General features: G+C 45.7%; 1 protein-coding gene across 2 annotated transcripts in view; it reads left to right on the forward strand.

Annotated features, from left to right (window-relative positions):
- Positions 1 to 24,560, forward strand: part of ARHGEF9 (Cdc42 guanine nucleotide exchange factor 9) — a gene marked incomplete at its 5' end in the record, with an annotated part of 311,752 nt that overhangs the window by 26,354 nt on the left and 260,838 nt on the right. For both annotated transcript variants that reach the window (XM_084638628.1, XM_084638624.1), the window contains one exon: positions 22,287 to 24,382. In XM_084638628.1, the coding sequence (XP_084494754.1) occupies positions 22,355 to 24,382 (2,028 nt within the window). The remainder of the gene's footprint in view (positions 1 to 22,286; positions 24,383 to 24,560) is intronic.

Here is a 24,560-nt window from a genome sequence, read left to right on the forward strand (position 1 = left end):
AGTCACAGCTGCACCTGCATTGTCATCGTAGACGTTGGCAGTGTCGTCTTCAAACTCAGATTCCTTCTCATCATCAGCTTATGTTGTGTCATCATCAAATATGGCATCATCTTCTGACCCGTCGAGTGCATTGCTGATACAGCATTTCCTAAATGATTTTTCTATCATTTCTGAGGGAATGGACACCCACGCATCCTTGATCCTCTGGGTGACCAGATTGATTTCGGGCTTCATAAGATTCCTGCCTTCTGTCAACTTCGCCATGCCTGAGCACATCCATTCAGACCACATTTTGCATAACCTGTCTTTAAAGAGTTTGTTTAGGCAGACATCAAGCGGTTGTAGAACTGAAGTTAAGCCTCCAGGTATTACAGCCAAAGTAGTTTTCATATTTTTGGCCACATTTTTCACCTCATCCATCTTGTGTGCCCTCAACATGTTCCAGACGAGCATAGCAAGTTTCTTGAAAAGTGCTCCTGGTCTCTTATTCCACACTTTTCCCAGCCATTCAATAGTCCCACTTTCATCCATCCATCCCTTTTTGTGTGCACGTATGATGACACCAGCAGGAAATTTCATGGTTTTAGGCAAGGATTTTCTTTTAAAAATAACAACAGAAGGGAGCTTTGATCCATTTGCCAAACACGAAAAAGCCACCGTAAAATGGATTTTTTCGTGGCCAGTGGTTTTAATTAAAACTCTTTTTTCACCAACACCGGTTACCGTTCTGTTGCTCGGGAGATGGAATGTCATCGATGTTTTGTCCATATTTCCGATTTGTGACAGTTCAAATGCATATTCCTTTTGATATTTTATTATAAACCTTTGGAAAGACTCAATTTTTTCTTCCAGATCTCTCAGCAGCTTTTGCGCTATCTTTGTTTGCTGACGAAGACAGAGACTATGACGGTTCATGAAGTGAGTCCACCAACCCGCTGATGCGACAAACATTGATGGCTTTACTGACTTGTATTTGACATCTTTCAACATTTGCAGAGCACAAGACGAATTCCAGTTCTAGTGACAATGTACCCATTTTGTTGACATTTGACAACCCAATTATTGAGATCTTTCTCCAGCTCAGGAAATGAAGAGCACCTCGCTGGACATTTTTTCTTTCTTCTTGGCATGTCTTTTAGTGTTTTATTTTTTCGCCATTCTCTTACTTGCTTCTCATTGATACAGAATTCACGAGCAGCAGTGCAATTATTGTTTGCTTCTGCATATTCAACAACTTTAAGTTTGAACGCTGCGTGATAAGCAGATCTTTTTCTTTTGATTTCAGTTGTTCATTTTAAATACTAGTATGAAAATAGATTATTATGATTGTAGTTATAGATTTTGTAGGACTTTATATAGGCATGTCACCTGCTTTATCACTGTCAAATTGTTATTGTTCTTTGTTTATTTCAAAGCAGCCCTGTAGATTGGCATGTCTGTGTGGATAACAGGCTATTTCAATTTTATTAGAGAGTTCATCGATTCTGCACGTTAGACTTTGTGAAATGCATGGGTCAAATGTCATGCAGATCTGTAGCTCTTCTCCTTTAGTATTCCTTTCAAGCCAACCTAGTCCACTAAACAAAACCTTTGCAACTTTAAAAGGCTGCAGTATTGACATTAATAAACGGGTCGGCAAACCTTTGGCTCTTGGCCTGTCAGGGTAAGCTTGGTCGAGACGTTTTGTTACCTGGAGCGTCTGCAGGCATGGAGCCCCTCAGCTCCCTGTGGCCACGGTTCGCTGTTCCCAGCCAATGGGAGCTGCGGGAAGTGGTGCTCCAGGTAAACAAAACAACAATGTATTAGATATTCAATTCAATGATTTCATAGAGTTTAAAATCATCAAATTTTGTTGTAGACCCGTTTATAAGCCGACCCCCGCTTTTTGATGTGTCACTTTTTTACCAAAAATATTTGGCTTATGAACAAGTATATATGGTAACTATGTTTAAGTGACTTTTTAAGAACTTAAATAGCTTACCAATAACTGCATTTAATTACTCTCTGAGTTGCGTATCTGTTTTGTGATAGATGCAATCTCTGACATTTGGTAACTGAAACAATGCAGGGAAAATAGTGGAATTGTCATATGTCTAACTGTTATATTGCTTTGCAACAAGATAATGTTGCTTGCATCCTTCAGCTTATTTTTGGGACCCTTTAATATCCTGGAAATCAAGGGCAAAATTATCCTTTGAGATCCTCATAGCAGTATTCAGCTATGGTCTTCTGGGTATTTATGTGGATGACAAGAATATCCAGAGTTGTAATAAGAACAGGAGTACTTGTGGCACCTTAGAGACTAATCAATTTATTTGAGCATAAGCTTTTGTGGGCTATAGCCCATTTCATCAGATGCATAGAATGGAACATATAGTAAGATATATACATACAGAGAACATGAAAAGGTGGAAATCCACTTGTCATAGACAGGATTTTGGACTAGATGGACCTGTGGTCTCTTGTAATCTGGCAATTCCTCTGTTTCATGTACCCATGTGTTCATGTTTGGAGATTCTCATGTTATAGTGGATAGCAGGATACCAAAGCTGAGTACCACCTTGTGGATCTAAGAGGGGTCTTTTGCCCTATGATCACCAGTAAAACTTGTATAAATCCTATTAAAACACTTCCATCCTGGCATTCAAACTGCCAGGGACTGTTGTGGCTTTTATAACCTGTTCTTGATTTTCTCTTGCCTGACACTGCATGCTGTTAGTTCATGAAACTCTTCCCATTGTGTGTTGTGTTACTGAGGAGCACCCCCAAGGTAACTCCATCACACCGGGCACTGTGCAAGATAAAGCAATCAGTGAATTGACACAAAGTTTTACAATTCATGGAGAGCGTGGAGTTGCTCATCTTTGCAATGAACCTGCCTCACTGCCAGCAGCAGTTGCGTGAGTGCCTCCAGTTTATCCAACAGGTGCATCCGAGCGACTCTGTCTCTCCTTTGGCTGCAGGGAAAATGATTCTCCTTCTGTAATTTAATTGTGTTTAGCCATCACATAAACTCTGTGTTCCCTGAAATTGGAAGGAAGTAATGCTTAAATTATATACGAGTGAACTGATTTAGTTGAACTGAAGTCTCGGGTCACATTCTTGAAGACTCAGTGATGGCTCTGTCTGTCTGTCTCCATCCATCTATCCATCCAACACTATGTTGAATTAAGAGATGGACAAACAAGGCTCAAGCATTGTGAAAGCTCTGACTTAAACTAACAAAAACCAAGCAGTGCAGGCGCAGGGCTACCACTGCATCATCAGCTCACCCTGTTCAGTGGAAGAATTGCTGCACACATGTTTCAGGGCTAGGATGACCTCTTTTGGATTCAAACCAATAAGGGTCCCCGTGAAGCAAACGTTTAAGAATAAAATAGACTGAACTCTGTAAAGACCTGAAATGTACAGTATTTGTAAGGTTGACAATTGCTTGGAGTGGTAATTGGATCTTTCTCCCCTCTGTCTTCCCCCCACTACCAATTGCTGAGAACTCACCCCCCACCCCCGGAACACAAGAATTTAGTGCTAGATTGTGTTTTCAGGCACAACCCTGAGCAAGGGGTTTGTGTAAGATGCTCCGGCATAGGACTAGTTCTACTGTGTTTGGCCCTTGTGATGGAGGTCGGGAGTAATAATTTTGTTGATGGCTAAATACTGGCAGCAAATTATGACACCTGCCATATTGACTTAACTGTACTGGCTGGCATGTTGGTGTGTAGATGGAGCTAAGGGTTGCCACAAGGAAAGCTGCCATGCCAAACCTTGGTCAGGAAGATCCTTTTCCAGGGCTGAAATAGTTTAAGCACCATGTCTGCTCAGTATGTGGCTTCTCTGGTGAGACTGCCTGGAAGAGTTGTTCGCAGTGTTGTTGTAGTCAGGTTGGTGCCATGATATTACAGAGACAAGGTGGGCTTCAGAGCATGCATTCCTAACCAGGTGGGGAGAGGGGAGGCTGGAAAGGAGAGGAAATGGGGAGCAAATGATCATGGAACCCTTGAGAGAAACCTGTCTATTCTAGGAGAACATATTTAGCTCCAGAGAATAGAGACTCTGTGATGCTCTGTACCTCGGGGGAACACCCAGCACCCCCATGTTTATCCTTGTAAAATGGTTGTGTGGTATCCAATGCAAAGTTTGTCATGTTGGGTATCTTTGGAAGGCTCATGATGGAGCATTGTTGTTACAGTAATGTTATAGGTTATAATTTCATGTATATAGTTAATGAGGCTGAAACTGTATCCTCATAGCTTAAAGCAAGCCCAGGCAAAAACTCTCCAAGAACAGAGAGGCAGTTCACACCTCATCAGGGCAGGTATGGGACAAACCCAGTCCAGCCTCATAGGAACAAAGGACGCTGGCCTAGGCAGCAACAAGAGAATCTGTTAGACTCTGGAAGGAGTCACTCCCTTTCCTTTCATCAGTTTGGAACTGCTCACCTGACTCTGAAGGGGGGGGGGCAAATCCAAGAGGGAAGAAAGGACATGATAAAAGGGAGAGACATTTGCCATGCTGTCTGTTTCTCTCCCATCTACATCTACAGACACCACACCAGGATCAAAGGGGAGATTTTGGCTGAAGAGCAACCAGCCAGCCTGTGGTGAGAAGCATCTAAGTTTGTAAGGGCACTGAAAGTGTTAAGATCAGCTTAGAATGCATTTTGCTTTTATTTCATTTGACTAAATCTGACTTGTTATGCTTTGACTTATCACTTAAAATCTATCTTTCATAGTTAATACATCTGTTTGCTTATTCTACCTGAAGCAGTGCATTTGGTTTGAAGTACGTCAGAGACTCCCCTTGGGATAACAAGTGTGGTACATATCAATTTCTTTGTTAAATTGATGAACTCATATAAGCTGGCAGCATCTGGTGGGCATAACTGGACACTGCAAGACGGAGGTTCCTAGGGTTGTGTCTGGGACTGGAGATATTGGCTGGTGTCATTTGGTTGCACAAGTCAAGGAGCAGCTTACATGCCAGAGGCTGTGCATGAACGGCCCAGGAGTGGGGGTTCTCATAGCAGAGCAGGGTAAGGCAGGCACCCAGAGTCAAGGATTGCAGTGACCTTGCAAATCACCAGTCTAGATAACACCAGAGGGGTACATCACAGACTCCCACTACACAAAAGAGAGGAAGAAAGAAAAGTCCACCAGCTCTTTTGTTCCTATGTACAGTCACTGAAAAAATGGGAGGAAGAAAAATTTGAGGACCGAAGAAGCATTCTGTGTAGCTCGAAAGCTTGTCTCTTTCACCAACAAAAGTTGGTTCAGTAAAAGACATTACCTCATCCACCATGCATGGAAGAATGTCATCTGTTTCTGAGGGAGATCAACACCTCAAGTCATGTAAGCCACGGGACAGCCTTGAATAATGCTTTTTGCCCATTAATTGGGATGGAGTTTGACCCGTTGACCTTGAGTTGAAGGACTATATTTTCTGATCCCCAGCCCATCCAGTGTACCTCCGTTCCTTTGCTAATGAGACTTTAAACTTCCTATGCAACATGTTTTTCAGAGTACGTAAAATAATGGCTAAAATTCTATGATTTCTTCCTACGGGCACTTGCTTCTCTCTCTCCCCTCAGGGAGCCAGCTCCGGAAAACTTTAATAGTGCTTGCTGCAAGCCTAGAGATCATTTTACCAGATGTTTCACCTAATTCTTCACTCCCCCCACTTTAAAAAGCCTAAAAATAAAGCAATATCCAGTGTCTCACACACCCTGGCTCAGGTTTGCCAAAAATTATCAGTCTCTTCCTGCAAACAAACCCGAGTCTGCATTATTGTGGAGCTCTGAGAAGAAAAATACACTTGCAGGAACCCACCCTGGGGAGGGCTTTTTTTATACTGTAGCAAATTGAAATCTCTCATAAAGCAGAGTTGGTGCGAGTTGGACTCTGTCCCCACCCCCACCCCAGCTCCTCCTCCACCTCTCTTTGTCTGAATGTGTCGGTCAAAAAACCCAGCCGGGTTTTATGGCGGATCTTTCAGAGAGGCATCGTGAGAGACTGACGAGATGTGCAGGGAGACTGAAACACAAAGAGAAGTCATGAGTCCCTCACTATTTATTTGACCTAAATACATTGAGATAACTGTACCATGAAAGAGAGAATTTCCTGACGCTACAGAGCTAAACATCTGTTTCCTCTCATTTTTTTCGGTGGCGGTACGTAGGAACGGAAGAGCTGGCGGGCTTTTCTTTCCTCCTCTCTTTTGTGTAATGGGAGTCTCCATGCTCTGGAGCTAAATAAGTTCTCCTAGAACAGACAGGTTTCTCTCAAGGGTTCCATGATCATTTGTTCTCCATTTCTCGCCTTCCTGCCTTCCCCCTCCCCTCCTGGTGACGAACGGATACTCTGAAGCCGAGGCAGGACTTCCTTAGCTTATGCCGTGCCTCCTGGAAAGTTCAGCTGTATGCCCTGCCTCCCATCATCCACTCCCTCTCCCCCGACAAAACAATGAACCAAACGCTCCTTGTTGTTTGTTATTTTATATTCCACAGAGGAAGAGCTGAATGGAAGTCTGTGTCCCCAGGGGCTCTCAGTGCATTCCATATCTGACTACAGACTTCCAAGGAGCAAGATTACACAGTGCAAGATCACAAATTCTTTAGTGTGAATATATATGTATATAATTATCATTATATATACATATATAATTATAATACATAATAGGCAGCTGCTGTCTCATAGGCAGATCCTTTTAAAAGTGACTGAGATGAGTCTGCAGGTAAAACAACCACTAGTTTTGCTGATGAGATGATGACCAAAAGAAGGTTTTTACTCCTGGTTGGCACTGAAGAACCAAGACACTTAAAGGAGACTATTGGGGGTAAAAATCTTGTTTTGGCCAGAAAATAAGATGACGTGACTCTAAGACACATAGCATGTTGATCTGTGGAGGAAGAAGATTCCATTTAAAATATATAATCAGGATTAACCATTGACTAAAACTACAGTTTTAACAACAGATCAAAGAAATTACATGTTAAACAATTGGGTCTGAGAAGCAGAACCAAATGGGACTATAAGTGTTTTGGGTTAGGGACTGTAAGTGCTATAGAAGGAGTCATAAAATGTTTCCATTTGTGGATGGAACTGGAGAGAACAGAGGTGCACAAAATAAAAAATGATCATCGGAATCAGTGGGGGTTTGGGCAAAATACTGAGTAGTTATCGATGGTTCACAAGCAAGCTGGAAGGGCATATTGAGTGGAGTCTGCAGGGATCAGTTCTGGGTCCAGTTCTGTTCAATATCTTCATCAGTGATTTACATAATGGCGTAGAGAGTACAGTTATAAAGTTTGCAGACAATACCAAGCTGGCAGGGGTTGCAAGTGTTTTGGAGGATAGAATTAAATTCAAAATGATCTAGACAAATGGTCTGAAGTAAATAGGATGAAATTCAATAAGGACAAATGCAAAGTAATCCACTTAGGAAGGAACAACGAGTTGCATACATATAAAATGGGAAATGACTGCCTAGGAAGGAGCACTGAAGAAAGGGATCTGGGGGTCATAGTTGACCACAAGCTAAAAATAAATCAACAGTGTAACACTGTTGCAAAAAGAGCGAACATCATTCTGGGATGTATTAGCAGGAGTGTTGTAAGTAAGACACAAGAAGTGCTTCTTCTCTTCTACGTCATGCTGATTAGGCCTTAACTGGAGTATTGTGTCCAGTTCTGAGCACCAAATTTCAGGAAAGATGTGGACAAATTGGAGAAAGTCCAGAGAATAGCAACAAAAATGATTAAAGGTCTAGAGAACATGATGTATGAGGGAAAACTGAAAAAATTGGTTTGTTTAGTCTGTAGAAGAGAAGACTGAGAGGGGTCATGATAACAATTTTCAAGTACATAAAAGGTTGTTACAAGGAGTAGGGAGAAGAATTGTTCTCCTTAACCTCTGAGGATAAGACAAGACAAGACAAGAAGCAAAGACCTTAAATTCATGCAGGGGCAATTTAGGTTGGACATTAGGAAAAACTTCCTAATGGTCAGTAGGGTTGTCAGGTGCCCAGTTGAAAAGGGACCCTGGCAGCTCTGGTCAGCATTGCTGACCAGGCCACTAGTAGTCCAGCTGGCAGTGCAGTGAGCTAGGGCAGGCTCCCTGCCTGCCCTGGCTCTGTGCAGCTCCCGGAAGCGGCCAGCATCTCCCCCTCCTAGGCAGAGGGGCAGCCACGGGGGTTCTGTGCACTGCCCCTGCCCCAAGTGCTGGCTCTGGAGCTCCCTTTGGCCAGGAACCATGGCCAATGGGAGATGTGGGGCAGTGCCTGCAGAGCCCCCGGACCCTCTGCCTAGGAGCTGGACATGCTTGCTGCTTCCGGGAACCACCTGAGGTAAGCACCACCCAACCGGAGCCGAAACCCACTCCCACACCGCAACCCCCAGCCCTGAGCCCCCTCCCACACCCAAACTCCCTCTTGCACCCCAACACTCTGCCCCAGCCCTGAGCCCCCTCCCACACTTTGAACCCCTTGGCCCCAGCCCGGAGCCCCCTCCTGCACCCTAACCCCTCATCCCTGGCCCCTCCCCAGAGCCTGCACCCCCAGCTGGAGCTCTCACCCCCTCCTTCACTCCAACCCCCTGCCCAAGCCCGTGAAAGTCAGTGAGGGTGGGGGAGAGTGAGCAACAGAGGGAGGGGGATGGAGTGATCAGCGGCGGGGCCTCGGGGAAGGGGAGGGGCAGGGGCAGGGCAAGGGTGTTCGGTTTTATGCGATTAGAAAGTTGTCAGCCCTAATTGTCAGGGTAGTTAAACACTGAAACAAATTGCCCAGGGAGGTGGTGGAATCTCAGTCATTGGAGGTTTTTAAAAGCAGGTTAGACAAACACCTGTGAGGGATGGTCTTGATAATACTTAGTTCTGTCAATAGTGACAATCCAGCGAAAAACATAAGGCTCTGTCTTGCCTGCAAGGCCCAGTTCAGCATTGTGGGCACTGCAAAGCTTCCCGACCCTGGAAAAGCTCACAGATCGGTTTTCTGTCCACTCTAGGGGCCACTGGCACAGAACAGGAGCGGGAAAGGGAAGATATATTAAAAACTGCAGCCTTTGGATACTTTCTTAAATTGAGTGATGTCCCATGAAAACAGAATCCTTCCACAGCTGTGGTTAGAAGATTAGAGAAAGTTTTCTATTTCCATTTGTCTTCACAAAATCTGTAGAGTCATTCCCAGTGGAGAAGAAGAAGAAGTGTATTCTTCTTTACCAGCTGAGGCTGGAGACCTCCCGCTATAACAAGGCAGGCCCAACTTTGTTCCCTGTCTCTGGTACAGCAGTTGGTGCAAGCCTCATGGCCCTGCATTTGCTTTGCTTTTCTCAGGTATGATAGTGCTGAGATAGACTATCGCCTGGCCTGGCTACTTACTGAAAGAACCGCTCTAGCGTAATGACCACAAAGCCATCTCCATGGCAATGGACATGTTCTATTCTGTTATTGGTTTACTCTTAAGATGCAGGCTTAGTTCTCAGGCACTACTAAGTAATCTTGCCAGGGAGGTGGTCTCTGAAGGAGATAGTCTCTTCTCCATGCATGCATGGAAGTCCCCCAGCAGGAGGCACAGGTGATTCAGAGGCTGTCTGTGTGTGGGCCATGTCATTCAGCTGGTCTGTGGGATTATGGACAGGGTCAGGATGGGTTATCACAGGATAAAAAACAAAGTATTGTACTTATATAGTGGATTTAAATACAAAAGATCTCAAGAAATATTACAAAATACTCACTCGGGAGCCCCACCCCCCATCACCCACTACTGAAGTGCTGTCACCTCTGAGGTGATGCACAGCAGCTGATTAACAGGAATTTTTAGATAGGGATAACATAATTACCGTGCCCATGTTGGAACTTAGCTAGGATACCAAGGTTATCTTCCTATTCTTGCAAATAATCTTATTGTTGTAGGAGCAGCAGTGATCTGTATGCTGTGTATAACCTGTATTCTCAAAAGGTCTGTTACACCTTCCCTTCCCCTTTTGTCTCCTGTCCCTCTTTGAATATCTGTGAAGTGGCTTTCCCCCTTCCCCTCCCTCCTGGAATGGTTGTGAGATGAATGGGCTGCTTGAGCAGCTGGAAGATCAGAAGAGCTCCCAGGTAGACAAGGTATTTGGGACTCTAGGCAGCGATCACATGCCCAATGTATGGACACTGCCCAAGGTGGAGTGTGACCAAGCAGACGCAACCAAGTCATCTCTAGTCGCAGGCCATGAGAGAAGGCCCTTAAAAGGGGAAAGGGCCATGTGCTCAGGAGTGCACTCACAAGATTGTACCTCCCATAAAGGCCCTTCGTCCAGTTCGCCGCGTTACATTTCATCGTGCCTCGGGAAGACTTACCTTCATCGCATCATCCATTGCTGTGCCTGTCCCGGGAGCACGCATATGTGAGTGTGAGTGTGACCCCACCCTCCTCTTTTGAGTTTAGCTATCAGTATAATAAACATGCTGCTTTCTGCCAAACTCTGGTGGGTCATTCGTCCTCCCTAAGCTTACTAGCTGGCCCAATTTCGGGCAACGTTACGAGATCCTCAATTATTATAAATAGTCAGGACTTAGGTCATGGCTACACTTGCAGATGTAGAGCTCTGTGAGTTAAACCTGCCTTTGTAGAGCGCAGTAGGAAAAGCGCTGCCGTCTGTCCACACTGACAGCTGCAAACGCACCAGCATGGCCACATTTGCGGCACTCGCAGCGGCGCATTATGGGCAGCTATCCCACAGAGCACCTCTTCCCATTATGGTGCTGTGGCTTGTGGGAAAGGGACGGGGAGTGCGTGGCATTCTGGGTCCTCTCCCAATGCCCCGTGATGCATCGGTTCGCATCCCAGCATTCCCTTTGCTTCCATCCACATTTGGCGGCATCTTTCAAAGCTTTTTGTACTGCGCGCTCTGTCTTCCCTTTCGGTCTGCAGGAATGGACCCCAAACGGCTGAGGAGTATGCTGACGAGTCTCGCCAGCATGTCACATTTGGCAGTCAAGTTATTCCTTATGATCCAAAGTGACAGTGAGGGCTCTGACGATATCGACTCGAGTAACGCATATGACACGAGTTTGCTTGTGGCATTCACGGACATGCTCACCACCATGGAAAGCCGCTTTTGGGCTCGGGAAACAAGCACTGAATGGTGGGATCACATTGTCATGCAAGTCTGGGATGACGAGCAGTGGCTATAGAACTTTCGGATGAGAAAAGCCACTTTCATGGGATTGTGTGCGGAGCTTGCCCCCACCCTGTGGTGCAAGGACACAAGATTGAGAGCTGCCCTGACGGTGGAGAAGTGAGTGGCTATTGCACCCTGGAAGCTGGCAATTCCAGACAGCTACTGATCAGTTGCTAACCAGTTTGGAATGGGGAAGTCAACCTTTGGAATCGTGTTGATGCAAGTTTGCAGGGCCATTAATGCATCCTGCTCAGAAAAACCGTGACTCTGGGTAATATGCATGACATTGTGGCTGGCTTTGTACAAATTGGTTTCCCTAACTGCAAAAAGGTGATAGATGGAATGCATATTCCAATTCTGGTACCAGACCACCTAGCCTCCGAGTACGTTAATCAGAAGGGGTATTTATCAATGGTTCTCCAGGCGCTTGTGGATCACCCTAGGCGTTTCATTGACATTAATGCAGGCTGGTCCAGAAAGGTGCGTGACGCATGCATCTTTCGGACCACTGGCCTGTTCAGGAAGCTGCAAACTGGGACTTTTTCCCAGACTAGAAGATCACCATAGGGGAAGTTGAAATGCCCATTGTGATCCTTGGAGACCCCTCTTACCCTTTAATGCCATGGCTCATGAAACCCTACACAGGGAGCCTTGACAGCAGCAAGGAGTGGTCCAACACCAGACTGAGCTGGTGCAGAATGACTGTGGAGTGTGCTTTTGGCCGTTTGAAGGGCCACTGGAGCTCTCAGTATGGGAAGCTGAACCTGGTCGATGACAGCATCCCCACGGTGCTGTACCCTCCATAACATTTGTGAAGGGAAGGGTGAAAGATTCACTCAGGCATGGAACTCGGAGGTTCAATACCTGGAGGCTGAATTTGAACAGCCAGAGAACAGGGCTATTAGAGGGGCCAAGCACGGGGCTGCAAGGATTAGGGATGCCTTGAGGGAGCATTTTGAGGCTGAAAGCCACCAGTAATGTCTGGTGCCCTGCACAGGAGTGAAGTGCAGTGCCTCCAATGCTAGTAGGCATCTGTGTTTGCTACGCTGACTTGCAGTGCCTGTTTCTTTCCTGGGTTAAGGTATCTTTTACTTTATGCAATAATAAAGAATGTTTTCAAAGCCAAAAAATCCGTTTATTGAAAAGAAAATTCATTTATTGAAAAGAGACGCAACTGCTTGGGAAACAGAAAGGGTAAGGGGGTGGGGTACGGTACAATCACAGATTTGCATATGTCCTGTCTGGAGTACTGTGCAATGCGTGCTGCACTTCAGGAAGGCTATACTGCATGGTGATGGGGATTGAGCGCGGTGGGTAAGGGTCGTAGTTTTCAGGGCTGGGTGGTGAAGCTACAGGTGTTGGAGGCAGCTGGTGGCGGTAGGAACCTGGATGTTGGGGAAAGTGGGTTGGAGGTGACGGGGGCACAAGGGAAAGAGTTTTGGGACAAGGGCTGCAGTGGGGGGGCGGACGCGGTAGTGTCCCACCTGCATTGCTCCAAGCACCTGTATCGAGTCCTCTGGGCGCTCCATGATGCTTAGCAGCTGCTCCGTGCTTTGGTGCCGGCGGTCTGCATTCTGCTGGCGGACCCTCCTTTCACTCTCCTGCCACTCCTGCACTTTTTGATTTTCATTACTTGAATGCTGCATTACTTCATGCAACATGTCTTCCTTGCTTCCTTGCGTGGCCTCTTTCTGATTCTTTGGAGTCTTTCGGCCGTTGATAACATGGACGGCTGAGATCTCAAGGTTGCATCTGTAAAGGCAAAATGCAACACTTAACAGAGGCAGCATTGTTCACACCAGACAGAGCAATGATTCCCCCATACTTAAGGGCAAGCACAGTCTACACAATAGCATAATTTGCCTGTCCCAAAGCGAGCGCACATAACCCACAGGAGCCCCAAAATGGTGAGTAAGCACAGGGTCAAGTGTGACTGATTGTTTCATGGCTGTACTGTCCTCTGGGTTTCTGCGCCTTGTGGAGAGCCAACAGTGGTGGGAGGCCCCTATACTGAACACTGTCCCCACATTTTCCACAGGAGTTCGTCCTGGAAGAGATCTCGCTGCTGAGGGTGACCTGGGAAGCAAGGGAGGGTCTTCTACTGCAATGCAGATTCCGCCCTGGCCCATCTGCAGCTTGCCTGTGTGCAGCAATGGTCCCCCCGCCCCTCACGGCACAGTGGCGTGGACAAGTTAGCCTGACTGGGACAAGGTCCACAGTGGCTCTCCCAAGAAACCTGCGCAAGCGCATTGCCCAAGTTCTGGATGAGACCTATGAAGAGATCACTGAGGCCGATTACTGCAATGTGAGAGAGCACATCAATGCCCTATTCTGCATCTAGGCATGCATGCAGCCCGAACCCTCCTCGCCCCAAGAGCCCACACCGAATAACTTCCTTCCCAAAATAAAAGCCACTTACCAGGAACCTCCTCTGGTGTTTGTCCTTCCCCAAGCACCGGCCGCTGCGACTGGCTACCTTCCTCCTGGCTTGAGAACAGCTCCTGGCTGCATGCATCTAGGGATTCCAGGGTGTCTTCCTCCACCTCAGCACCCTCGCTCCCACTCTGCTCCTCCTCCTCCTCCTCCTGCCTTGTTGCACTGGGCTCTGAAGTGTCCGTGGTGATCCCCGGAGTGGAGGTGGGGTTGCCCCCAAGTATCACGTCTTTGTAGAAACAGCAGTTCGGGGCAGAACCGGAGCGGCAGTTTGCCTCGTGGGCTTTGCGGTAGGCATTCTGCAGCTCCTTCACTTTAATCTTGCACTGCTGTGTGTCCCTGTCATGGCTCCTTTTCATCATGTCCCTTGATATCTGCCCAAAGGTATTGTAATTCCTACGGCTGGAGCATAGCTAGGACTAGACAGCTTCCTCCCCCCAAACACTGATGAGGTCCAGCAACTCGCCATTGCTTCATACTGGGGCTCGTCTGGCGCGTGGAGGCATGGTCACCTGGAAAGATTCACTGAGAGCACTCCATGCCTGGCTGAGCAAAGAGGAAGGGGATTTTCAAAATTCCCAGAGAATTTAAAGGGCGGGTCTGATGGTTGCTCACCTGGGAGCAGGGCAGTAGAGTTCAAAGTGATGACCAGAGTGGCTAGCACAGGCATTGTGGGACACTTCTGGAGGCCGATCAGAGTGCACTATAGGACCAGGGCGTCCACATTGGCACTGCGGCACTCCAGCGGGGATGCAGCAAACGTTATTCCACTTGTCGAGGTGGACTACCAGCGGCGCTGTAGCTGTGGAGTCAGAGTGCTCTACGTGCCTTGCCAGTGTGGACGGGTAGTGAGCTAGTGCGCCCAGGGCTCCTTTTTTGTGCTGTAACTCGCAAGTGTAGCCAAAGCCTTAGTGTTTACTTTTCACGGTGAAGTCTGCTCCCTTCTAACAGCATAGGTTCAGTACTGACTTTGAGGCATGAGGGCCGTCTAATGAACAGCTGACATGTGTAGCATGTGGGGTTTTCTGTTGGAATCTCCTATCCAACTACTGACCAGATTTGATCCTGCTTAGCTTATGAGAACTGATGAGATCACCCAGCCGAAAATGCAGGGCTGGAAAATAACAGTGTGAGTTATCCAGTCTAGCCTTACCATTTGGCAAGCCATCTCCCAGTATTGTTGCCATTAACTTCCTAGTCGAAGTCCTCTTCATAATCAGCTTTGATGGCACCTTGACCACTTCCCTTTGGATGTTACTTGATGAAATTTATCCCACACACAGATAGCCAGCATGAGGCCTTTGCAGTATGTAAGCCCTATTCTGAGGGCAGAAGTAAAATGTAAATGGCCTCATGCTGGCTCTCTGCACTGGTGAATTTCATCCACTGCAAAGAACTTTAACCTAACATCTACCCCAACCTTTTGCTTCCTTATCTTCTTTCACGCTGTGGAGTAATAGTTCAGGCAGCGTTTAATGTTCCTGTGGCTTTGAAAGTCCTTCAAAAATATTAAACCATGAAAAAGCTCCTGCATTTCCATTCCAGACAGAGGATCTAAAAGTTAAGCATTTTATCCTGGTTTTTTTTCCCCTTCTCAAGCCACAGGGCAGCTTTACAGCATCAAATGCTTAATAAAAATACTTTTGCTCATGGTCTGGGGGCTGTTATGACATAAAATATTGTGCTGAAAATGTTTTCCACCAGCCTTGCAGTCATTCCAAACTGTCAAATGTTCACTGAAAGTTTTTTCCTCTGTCACTGAAATTTCTTGACAGAATCAAATCCAGCTTGGTCCAGAAGATCTTTTAAATCAGAGCTTCTTCATCAGCCAGTCTCTTTCCAGGATTCCTCAGTGTGCTGAAGCACTGGATTTTGCTAAGGCTGCAAATGACTCTTGGGAAACGATAGGGAGAGTTTGGCTGGCTGGAGAGGGAGTAGCCCAGAGAAAGCAGTATTCCCTGAAGAGGGGTTTGTGGAGCGCTTCTGAGGTTTGAGGAGAACTGATTAATCACTCTGGCCTGATCAAAGGCCCATTAAGTTTATGTGAGTCTTTTTGTTGACTTCCTTGGACACTGGATTGAGACCATGGTGCTAACTCTCCCCCTTGTCTCCACTTACTAAGTCACATTAAAAGAAACAAAAATATACATTTGATATGACTTTCTGCTGAAAGCAATTGCAGTTGTTGCCACAGGGATGTTATGTGATTGCGAATGATGTATGGAGGGGAGGTGCCCATAAGACTGTTTCTCTATTAAGATGTAGGTCATGCTAACAAAAAGCATGAGAATCCTGAGGTAGACCAATCCATTATGACACGTAGAAGTTTGTGTAACTCTTTCAAAGTGATTTTGATAGGGGTTACAGCTCCTAGTTTTGTTTTGTTTTTAAGCAAGAACACTTCAGAGAATATGATGAGTTGTGAGGGGAAAGGGTTTAAATTAATGTATGCTATTGTGAGGGGAATCTTGCTCCAGGGCTTTCTTCACTAGAAAATTACATCAAATTAGAACACTACTTTGATGAGTTGTGCTAACTAATACCCTATTGGCCACAATTTTTGCAGTCAGGGACAACTGAAGTTTAACATCATGTCAGCAGGTTGTGGGTAAGTCATAGCAATACCAGAGCTTACCTACAAGCAACTGACACAATGTTGGACAGAGCTGTCCCTTGGGTAGGACGAATCAGGGTGACCGCTCCAGGCCCAGTACTTTGGCTGGTGCGATTGGCTGGTGTGGTTGGTCCTTGAAGAGATGAATCCGACACTTCTACCCTGGGCTCTGCAGCCCCCTAGGGATGGCCCTGATGTTGGACATGACTTTTCCCAGTCTACAGGGACTGTAAAGTTGTGGTCAACATCATGTTAGTTCACAAACAACTCCTCAAGGTTGTGTTCTAACCTGATGTAATTCTCTAGTGAAGATAAGTCCCTAGCAATAGGTAAAGCTGCAAAAGTTTGCAGGTTTTGGCCTCGTTCAGATAGATCCAAAAGCTTAGAGGCCAAAATCTGTTCTCAGTTACACCAGTGTAAATGTAGAGTAAGTCCACTGACCTTTGGGGCATTATCCTTGATGAAATGGGCACATATTTACAACAGACATTTCATTTCAAGCAAAGCAAGTAGCAACTTGGGAGTCCCATGTATCCTGCAACCTGCAAGTTGAGCCTATTTCAATTGCCTTGTCTGGTAGTACAGCCTAAGTGGTTGGGTGTAATCCCCCATTCCCCCAGCCAGCACCGAAGAGAATTGTCTTCCTGTCTCCCATTCCTGCAGGCTGTGTCCCTACAGCTAGAATTATATAAACTTCTTATGGGTGGGGATCTTTGTGGGACCTGGGGCTGCTCTTCAAGTGACTGTGGTATAGATAGCTGTGCAGCTGTTACAGTTCATCACAGGAGAGACACACTCCGAGCTCTCTTGTGGAGGTATAGCCTTTGTTCTTTCCTGTTTGGTTGTTTTCATTATTCTTTCAGACGGAAAGGCCTTTTGTTTTAGAGCCCAGTTTTCTCATCAGATTTCTTGTTATGTTTTTCACCCACCAAGAACAACCGTATACTTTCTGCTTGAATAGAACAAAAATAAAGTCTCCAGGAGAGAACATGTGTGTCCTTCCTCCACAACATGCTATATCATTTCTTCTTTCTGGTATTAGGGTTGCTAACCCTCCTGGTTTCGCCAGGAGTCTCCCAGAATCGGGCTCTTATGTCCTGGAGGCTACTGAGGCCAAACTGGGAGATTTTAGGTGCAAAAAGTCTGGCGGTGCAGTGGGGCTAAGGCAGGTTCCCTACCTACCCTGGCCCTGTGCTGCTCCTCGAAGCGGCCAGCATGTCCCTGCATCTCCTGCGTGGTGTAGGGATCTCCACACGCTGCCCCCACCCTGAGCACCGACTCTGCAGCTTCTATTGTCTGGGAACTGTGGCCAATGGGAGCTGTGGGGGCGGTGCCTGCAGGCAGGGGAATGGAGTGAATGGGGAAGGGCTTCAGAGAAGGGGTAGGGGGCAGGCAAGGGTTTGGGGGTTTTTGCGATTAGACAATTGGCAACCCTACCTGGTATCGGCGACGACTAGTAGGTTTAGTCGTCTGGCTAATAAATGCATGCAAAAATATTTCCAGACTGCTCTGGTTCAAAACTTACTTAAAAACATGCTTTTTACTGTAAGCCAGGATTATGACTAACACTTTATCTCTCATTCTTGTAGTCTTTCCTCCCCACATGTTTATACTTCAGAACTAGGCTTTTTTATGCTATTACAGCTCTTAAAACGCTAGAAGGAGCATGGCTTATTGCTTTAGGCCTCGAGTGGGGGCTGTATCTTATACTGCAATCGGAGATGCAACTGCAGCACATGTCGACATATTAGCTACTGAAGATAACAATAGCAATGCAGCAGCAGCAGGGGCCATACAAGCCCATCCAGGTCCCTTGATATGTACTCAAGCAGCTTGTCTGTGCTGCCATGGCTTCCCTGCTAGCGTTGTTTGAGTTAGCTAGATCGAGACTAGCTTCGGTATGTCTACATGCACTGCAGTCACACCCGTGATTATGGTGCAGACATACCCTAAGGTAAGGACACTTTAGTTCTACTCCCTGCTTGAAAACTGACTTGTGTGACCTTTGGCAAATCACTTCACCTCTGTGAGTCTCTTTCTCCTGCCACCCTTTTTCTGTCTGGCCTATTTAAATTGTAGATTCTTTCGGACAGCGATTGTTTGCTATTATGTGCTTGTACAAGTGCTTAGCACAATGGGTTTCTAATCTCAGTTGTGGCCTCTGGGCACTGCTGAAATGACAGAACTATTATTCTGATCTTATTGAAATCAATGGGAGGTTAGCCCATTTGTGGCTCCCCCTTCTTTTCCTCTGCTTGATCTTCGTAGAATTCTTGCAAACCTCTGCTCGTTGCTACCACTGCTTGTCAAGCATTTTTAGACCCTTTGGATGAAGAACATATACATCCAACTGGATTGAGCAAAATTAATGTTTTCCAGTTGGATTGAAAACCTGGGAGAGCTGAGGTGCAGGTGTGCGGGTGCCTCCCACAAACCCAGGTGCTTTAATAATAGGATGGAGCTGGCTGCCAAACATACAGGCTCCTCTCTAGGGGAAGATTTAGTTTCATGTACACAAGGAGGAAGGCCAGCAGTTGCCAAGCACGCACAGCATGGGAAACAAGGAGATTTGAGGAGTATAAAAAGTCCTGCACGCTTAATTGGTGAGAGGCTGACGAAAATAAGTTGGGCCTCTCACATCACATATATGATAGCCTCCTGTTGACCTCTTAAACCTTCCCCAGGGTCTGCTGCGATGCCAGCCGGTGGCGGAGGTATCTGTTGAAGCTGTGTTGTTGCTGTTGTGTGGGTGATTGCAAAGGTGGTCACAAATGGAGCTGTTATTTCTTTAAAAGTTTTAAGATGGTTTATATATAGATAAACTTCCTGAGCCTTCATGCAGTGTGTGTGTGTGTGTGTGAATATAGAGCTGGTCAGAGGTGCTAGAGCGGCAGACTGAAGCCTCTGTTTATCCTCAAAACAGCTAGAGCATGAGAAGAGCCACTGCTTTCCCTCAGCTCTGAGAATAGTTTGGACCCATTCGGTTTTTGGCTTCTTTACTGAAACTGCCAACAAAAGAGCCTTTTTTGTGTTTGGGTTTTTGGCCCCTGGGAACTAAAGGGAGACCACCTTGCTCATTTCCTGTAGGCCACGTAATGACAATTTTCTTTCACTAGCAATTCAGTCAGGATTTGAACTGGTGACTTAGAGGTGCCATATTTCACGCAGCCCCGGAGTTACGCAGCCCCGTTACTCATTTGCTCTTACACTAGAATCTCTTTGGCACCATCATTGTCCACAGTAGTGACTGAACTGCAAATTGTTTAGTGGTTTGGGCAAAGTGGCGGTGGGAAGAGACTAACGGGGCAACACCTCAACCCCAAATGTGTCTGTGCAGCACACAGAGTGGGGGGAGGAGGCTGGAGCCTGACTTGAACTGGCTCCATGGCAACTGCTCCAATTCACATCTGACTTAAAGCCCCTTTTGTACCCTGCTTTGTGAACTGTGAGCTCAGGATCTGGCTCGGCTGCTTCTTGGTCTCTTTGACAAATCAAAACTGATCCCTATCTCCTTTATGAACATCCCTGTTATGCGTTTGTAGACAATTTGGTTTCTTTTCAGCCTTCTTTACCCCAGATGTAATCCACCCGGTAAAAAACAATAAATTATAAATTGTAATGAAGAAGAGAAAGAAAAGTAAAAGCCTTTTGTGACTTTGTCTTTCACCCCAGTGTGCATGGTGGCCTTTCAGCTTTCAACTTTTAAAATTCTCTCTTCCCAGCCATTCAATTCCATTCGTTTCTATTATTCTTTAAATTACAGCCATGATCACTGTGAATAATTAATGTGTGTGAAGTGATTTGAACAGCCCTGGGGATTAGGAATCTTTGGCTAGTTCCAGAGCTGCTGAAGGGCAAATAGTCCCACTTGGCAATGAGTATTTTTAACAAAAAATTGCAGTTTTTGTATTTATTTTTCCTGTTATCTCCAAACTGGGCCAGCACAAGACACCTGGGTGCCACTTAAGCCCTCAACATAGAGTTTAAATGGGACTTAATTGGTGCTTAGGCCCCATGCAAGGCCTATGCCCGGGGCGGGTGTGAATATCATCCTTTAAGATTTCTCCATCACAAAGCTGGTTGGCGGTGTGGTCCAGAGAATCCTCACCATTAGCAAAGCATGACCTTGCCCTACTTTTCCAGATCTGTACAGGGCAGTATGAATAGGAGTACTTGTGGCACCTTAGAGACTAACAAATTTATTTGAGCATAAGCTTTCGTGGGCTACAGTCCACTTCATCGGATGCATGCGTGGAATACAATATTTTCCACTGCATGCATCTGATGAAGTGGGCTGTAGCCCCAGAAAGCTTATGCTCAAATAAATTTGTTAATTTCTAAGGTGCCACAAGTACTCCTGTTCTTTGTGCGGATACAGACTAACATGGCTGCTACTCTGAAACAAGGCAATATGTTTGCTTTGAGTTTGGGGCATTTTATGTTACACTGGAGGTAACTCATTATTATCTGTAACTGTCTTTCACCTCTGTCCATTTTGGTGATTATCACCAGAGTCAAAGCCATTTACACTTGCCCAGGTGGCTTGGTGCAAACTAAAACAAGATGCTTTTAATTCATATAAAAATAAAGGCAGTGTTAAAGAGGTGCTGACTCAAGGGTCACAAACTAGCTTGGATAAACATCTGAGTTCCCTGGTGTTTTATAACAACCTTGTAGGTTCACCTGTCTCTATGTGAGGTGTCACCCAATTAATTTAGATTTTTGGCAATGGTTGAAATGAAGTCAATTCAGATCGTAAGCTCTGTGGTTCAGGGACTTGTCTCATAGGCCAAACTTGGTTGGTCCTCACGCACTACTGTAATAAACATGATTATTAATAATAATTAATGAAATTACCAACTGCACAGTGGGGGGGGGGGTTTGCATATAGAAATGCAAAATAAGAAGCGATTAGCTGGATAAGGAGGGCGCCCTGATCCTTTGTTACTGAGAGTGCTGCAGTGCAGTCCGCTATTCCTCCATCCTAGAAGCAGGAGGAAGGCCACATGAATTTATTATTATTATTAAGTCTTTATTAAGTCTTCTCAGATCCACCCTTTCTTTGCCCACATCCTGCCACTATCTTTCCCCTGTGCTGTTGAGAATAAGAGTGCTCAGAGGCCTTACTGCTGTTCAGAGCTTAACTTTGCTGATATCCACTTGCAGGCTCTGCTTGCAACTGCACTGAAGTGTAACAGCCTTGTGCCCTGGGCAAGGATCTGCAGGATCAATGTCACAGAGAGGAATCCTGCTCTGTTGTGCATGGCTGTACTAGGCAGAGGGCCCACCTGTGGCAGAGGAGGGTTAGGCTCTGGTTTCAGCTGTGCATATGACTGAGAGTTCAAATACATCCTCACAAAGAAAGCTGAGCCGCTCGCACCTCTCGCTGCACCTTGCTCTTGTGGTTTTATTCCTAACCACAGATACTGTACGTTGTAGCTCACGTCAATAGAACCTGCACACATGATGATACGACACAGTGGTGGCTGCAGATCTTCCGTTTGGAACTCCCTGTCCTGCATTGGGGTCCCCATGCTGCTGACACAGTTACAGGGTTGAGATCTAAAGACTGTCTCTTTAGAATGGGCATGGACGCACCATCAATTATCTGAGCTCCAGGGAAGGGAGCATTGGGGAGCCTCTTGCAATGGCTGCCAGGAGAGGACTGGAACTGCTCAAGGGTAAATACATTGCTATTTCATGACGGATTGGTCTGGTGAAGATGTAAGTTGCATTTATAAGGAGATTTTGCTGAAATTTCACCCCCAAAAAATTCTTATGTGTTTAGCACCATGGTGGGTCTCTGGACAAGAGGAGATTTTATCATAAAATGTTTGCATTTTTGTATCCTTTACTGATGTGTGGAAGTTTATCTGTAGTCTCTAATTCCTCAAAACTGAATCAATGTTTAAGCAACTTTAAATTTTACACATGCATGAGGCAGAAACTCAGCTTCATGGAAGTTAATGATGAAACCTCCACTGACATTAGTAGGGCCAGGATTTGGCTCTTGGTGTTTTGAGAAATGTAACCTTAAAATCCCTTTGTGTTTCTAATTGCATTCTTTTCTTCTTTTTCCTTAAGCCCCATGAAGAAAATACTCTGAAGACAATGGAGCTGTGACATTCTCCATCAACTTGCCAACTGGAACTATGGAAATTATAGAAGATTGCCAGCACACTCACGCTGGGCTGGTGCCAAATGGATACATGAACAAGATTTTTCGAGCCAATCCAGAGGATGGGAGCACTGAGACATTAAAGATTTGTGATCTTCAGCACTGCAACTCCAAAGGCATCAACCAAAATGCAAGGGAAGAGGCAACCAGGTATAAAAAGAAAGCCAAGGGCAACCGGATTTGGAATTTTGTTAGCCGAAGGAAAGGTCCCTCCATGAATAACAAAAGACCCCAGTCCATGATCCTGCTAGGAGATACCTCAGAGACCTTAGAAGAAAAACGCAAGATGTCCTTCATGGAGAGGGTGAGGTCCTTAAAAAAGCTAAGAACCTCCAGCATGTCTAAGAATGTGGATTTGAGACCCTCCAAAGCCAAAGTTTCTCACATCCCTGAGGAGGACCAGGAGGACAGTGACCAAAGGACAGCCTACAGGATTAAGAAACTAGCCGACAGTCAGAGGCCTTTCCGTCATTCGTATGCAGGGTACATCGATGATTTGGATTCTTCCTTTGAAGACGTAGAATTAAATGTCAACATTCCGGAAATTGATGCCAATGAAAATAAATGGCTCAGGGATATTAGTGTCAGAATACACAGTGACGATAATGATAGTAACTGCCATAAAATGTCAGCTAGAAAGAGCAAGTTTTTGAATTTTGAAAACTCTAAGAGTTCTGAGATTACAGAAAGGGACAATCAAAAGAGGTGTCCCATGCTTCCCGAGGAGAGCAGGAGAGGAAAAAGCTCTGATGTCTGGAGCTATCTGAAGGGAATTTCATTGTCTAGCAAAGATAATTCAAAATTGCTTGATCAAAGTGTTGAAACAAATTTCCAGAACTTAGAAAATATAACTGATAATTCTGCTTCTTATTTTGATTTTGATATGAGATGTGAGGAGAATCTTAGCCAGCCTAAAAAATCAAACAGTGAAATGAAAGCCAGTCACTTTGGTGGTGTTCTTCGGTTCTTTAACAGTGTGGCTGAGGCAGCTAGGAAGTGGCGTGGCTCTTCCCGGACATTTTCGCAGGGAGAGCAAAGACCTCAGTCCAATTGCAGAAGTCAGAGGCAGGAAGCCTCCTCCCACAAACAGTCTTTGGTTATTGAAAATGAAAATGCCAGAGCTTTCTCTTCAATGGGAATGTCATTGCGGTCTCCAGATTCTGGGATCTGGGATAATCATAGTTCTGAGAGTTCAACAGGAAAAGCGCTGCCTCAGCGAAGTGTTGAAGCAGAGTTATCTCAAGAGATCAGCAGCTCTGCTCTGAACAATGGGAATGATAGTTTTAACGAAACATCCCTTCCTGACCTTGAGCCAGGTCCATCCATCTCCCCACTGCCAGAACTTCCAGATGACTGTTATGCTCTGTTAAGCATACAAGGCCCATCTAAGGCTCTATCACAGTTTCCAGACATGCCTGTGACTGAATTAGATGCTCGGGACCGGCGCAGCTCTCCGGCAGCGGATGCTCGGGACCCGGGCAGCTCTCCGGCGGCGGATGCTCGGGACCCGGGCAGCTCTCCGGCGGCGGATGCTCGGGACCCGGGCAGCTCTCCGGCGGCGGATGCTTGGAAACTTGGAAATATTGAGTTACATTTGAAAGACAGGGCTAAGACAAAACTGGGTATTCAGGAACTGAGTAGCACTCCAGAGTATACTGAGTACACTAGGAGTACTCCAGTGGATATTCAGGACCTGGACAAGACTCAATCACATTCTCAAGATCTTTCTAAGAGTAAACTGGATACTCAGGAAACAGAGAGTGCTCTGGCTGGTACTCAAGGCCTGTTAGCAGCTACTCTTTTAAAACATGCAACAGATAATGAGCAAGCTTTAGAACTGGAGGATTCTCCTATCAAAGAACATGAAATAAGTTTACCAGTAGAACAAATTTCCATGGAGAGGCCAGACAAAGCAAATCACTTTAAGTATAGTAAAGTGTGCCATCAGATCCAGATGAGCCTCTGTACAATTGTCTCCTTCGGGGAACTCAACAATGGAAAGGTATGACCAATCTTCACTGTAACACTGTCTCAATAAGACACTATACAATTACTATTATACAATACTCCCTCCTGGGTAGAAGGTCTGCAGGCAAAACTGGTTTTGATATAGTTTATCTGGTCTTCCAATTCAATTAGACCTTCATATCATGTATGGATGAAGGTTGTGGATGCATCTT

The sequence above is a fragment of the Lepidochelys olivacea genome, assembly GCF_965140295.1.
Source record: "Lepidochelys olivacea isolate rLepOli2 genome assembly, chromosome: 9".
NCBI lineage: Eukaryota > Metazoa > Chordata > Testudines > Cheloniidae > Lepidochelys > Lepidochelys olivacea.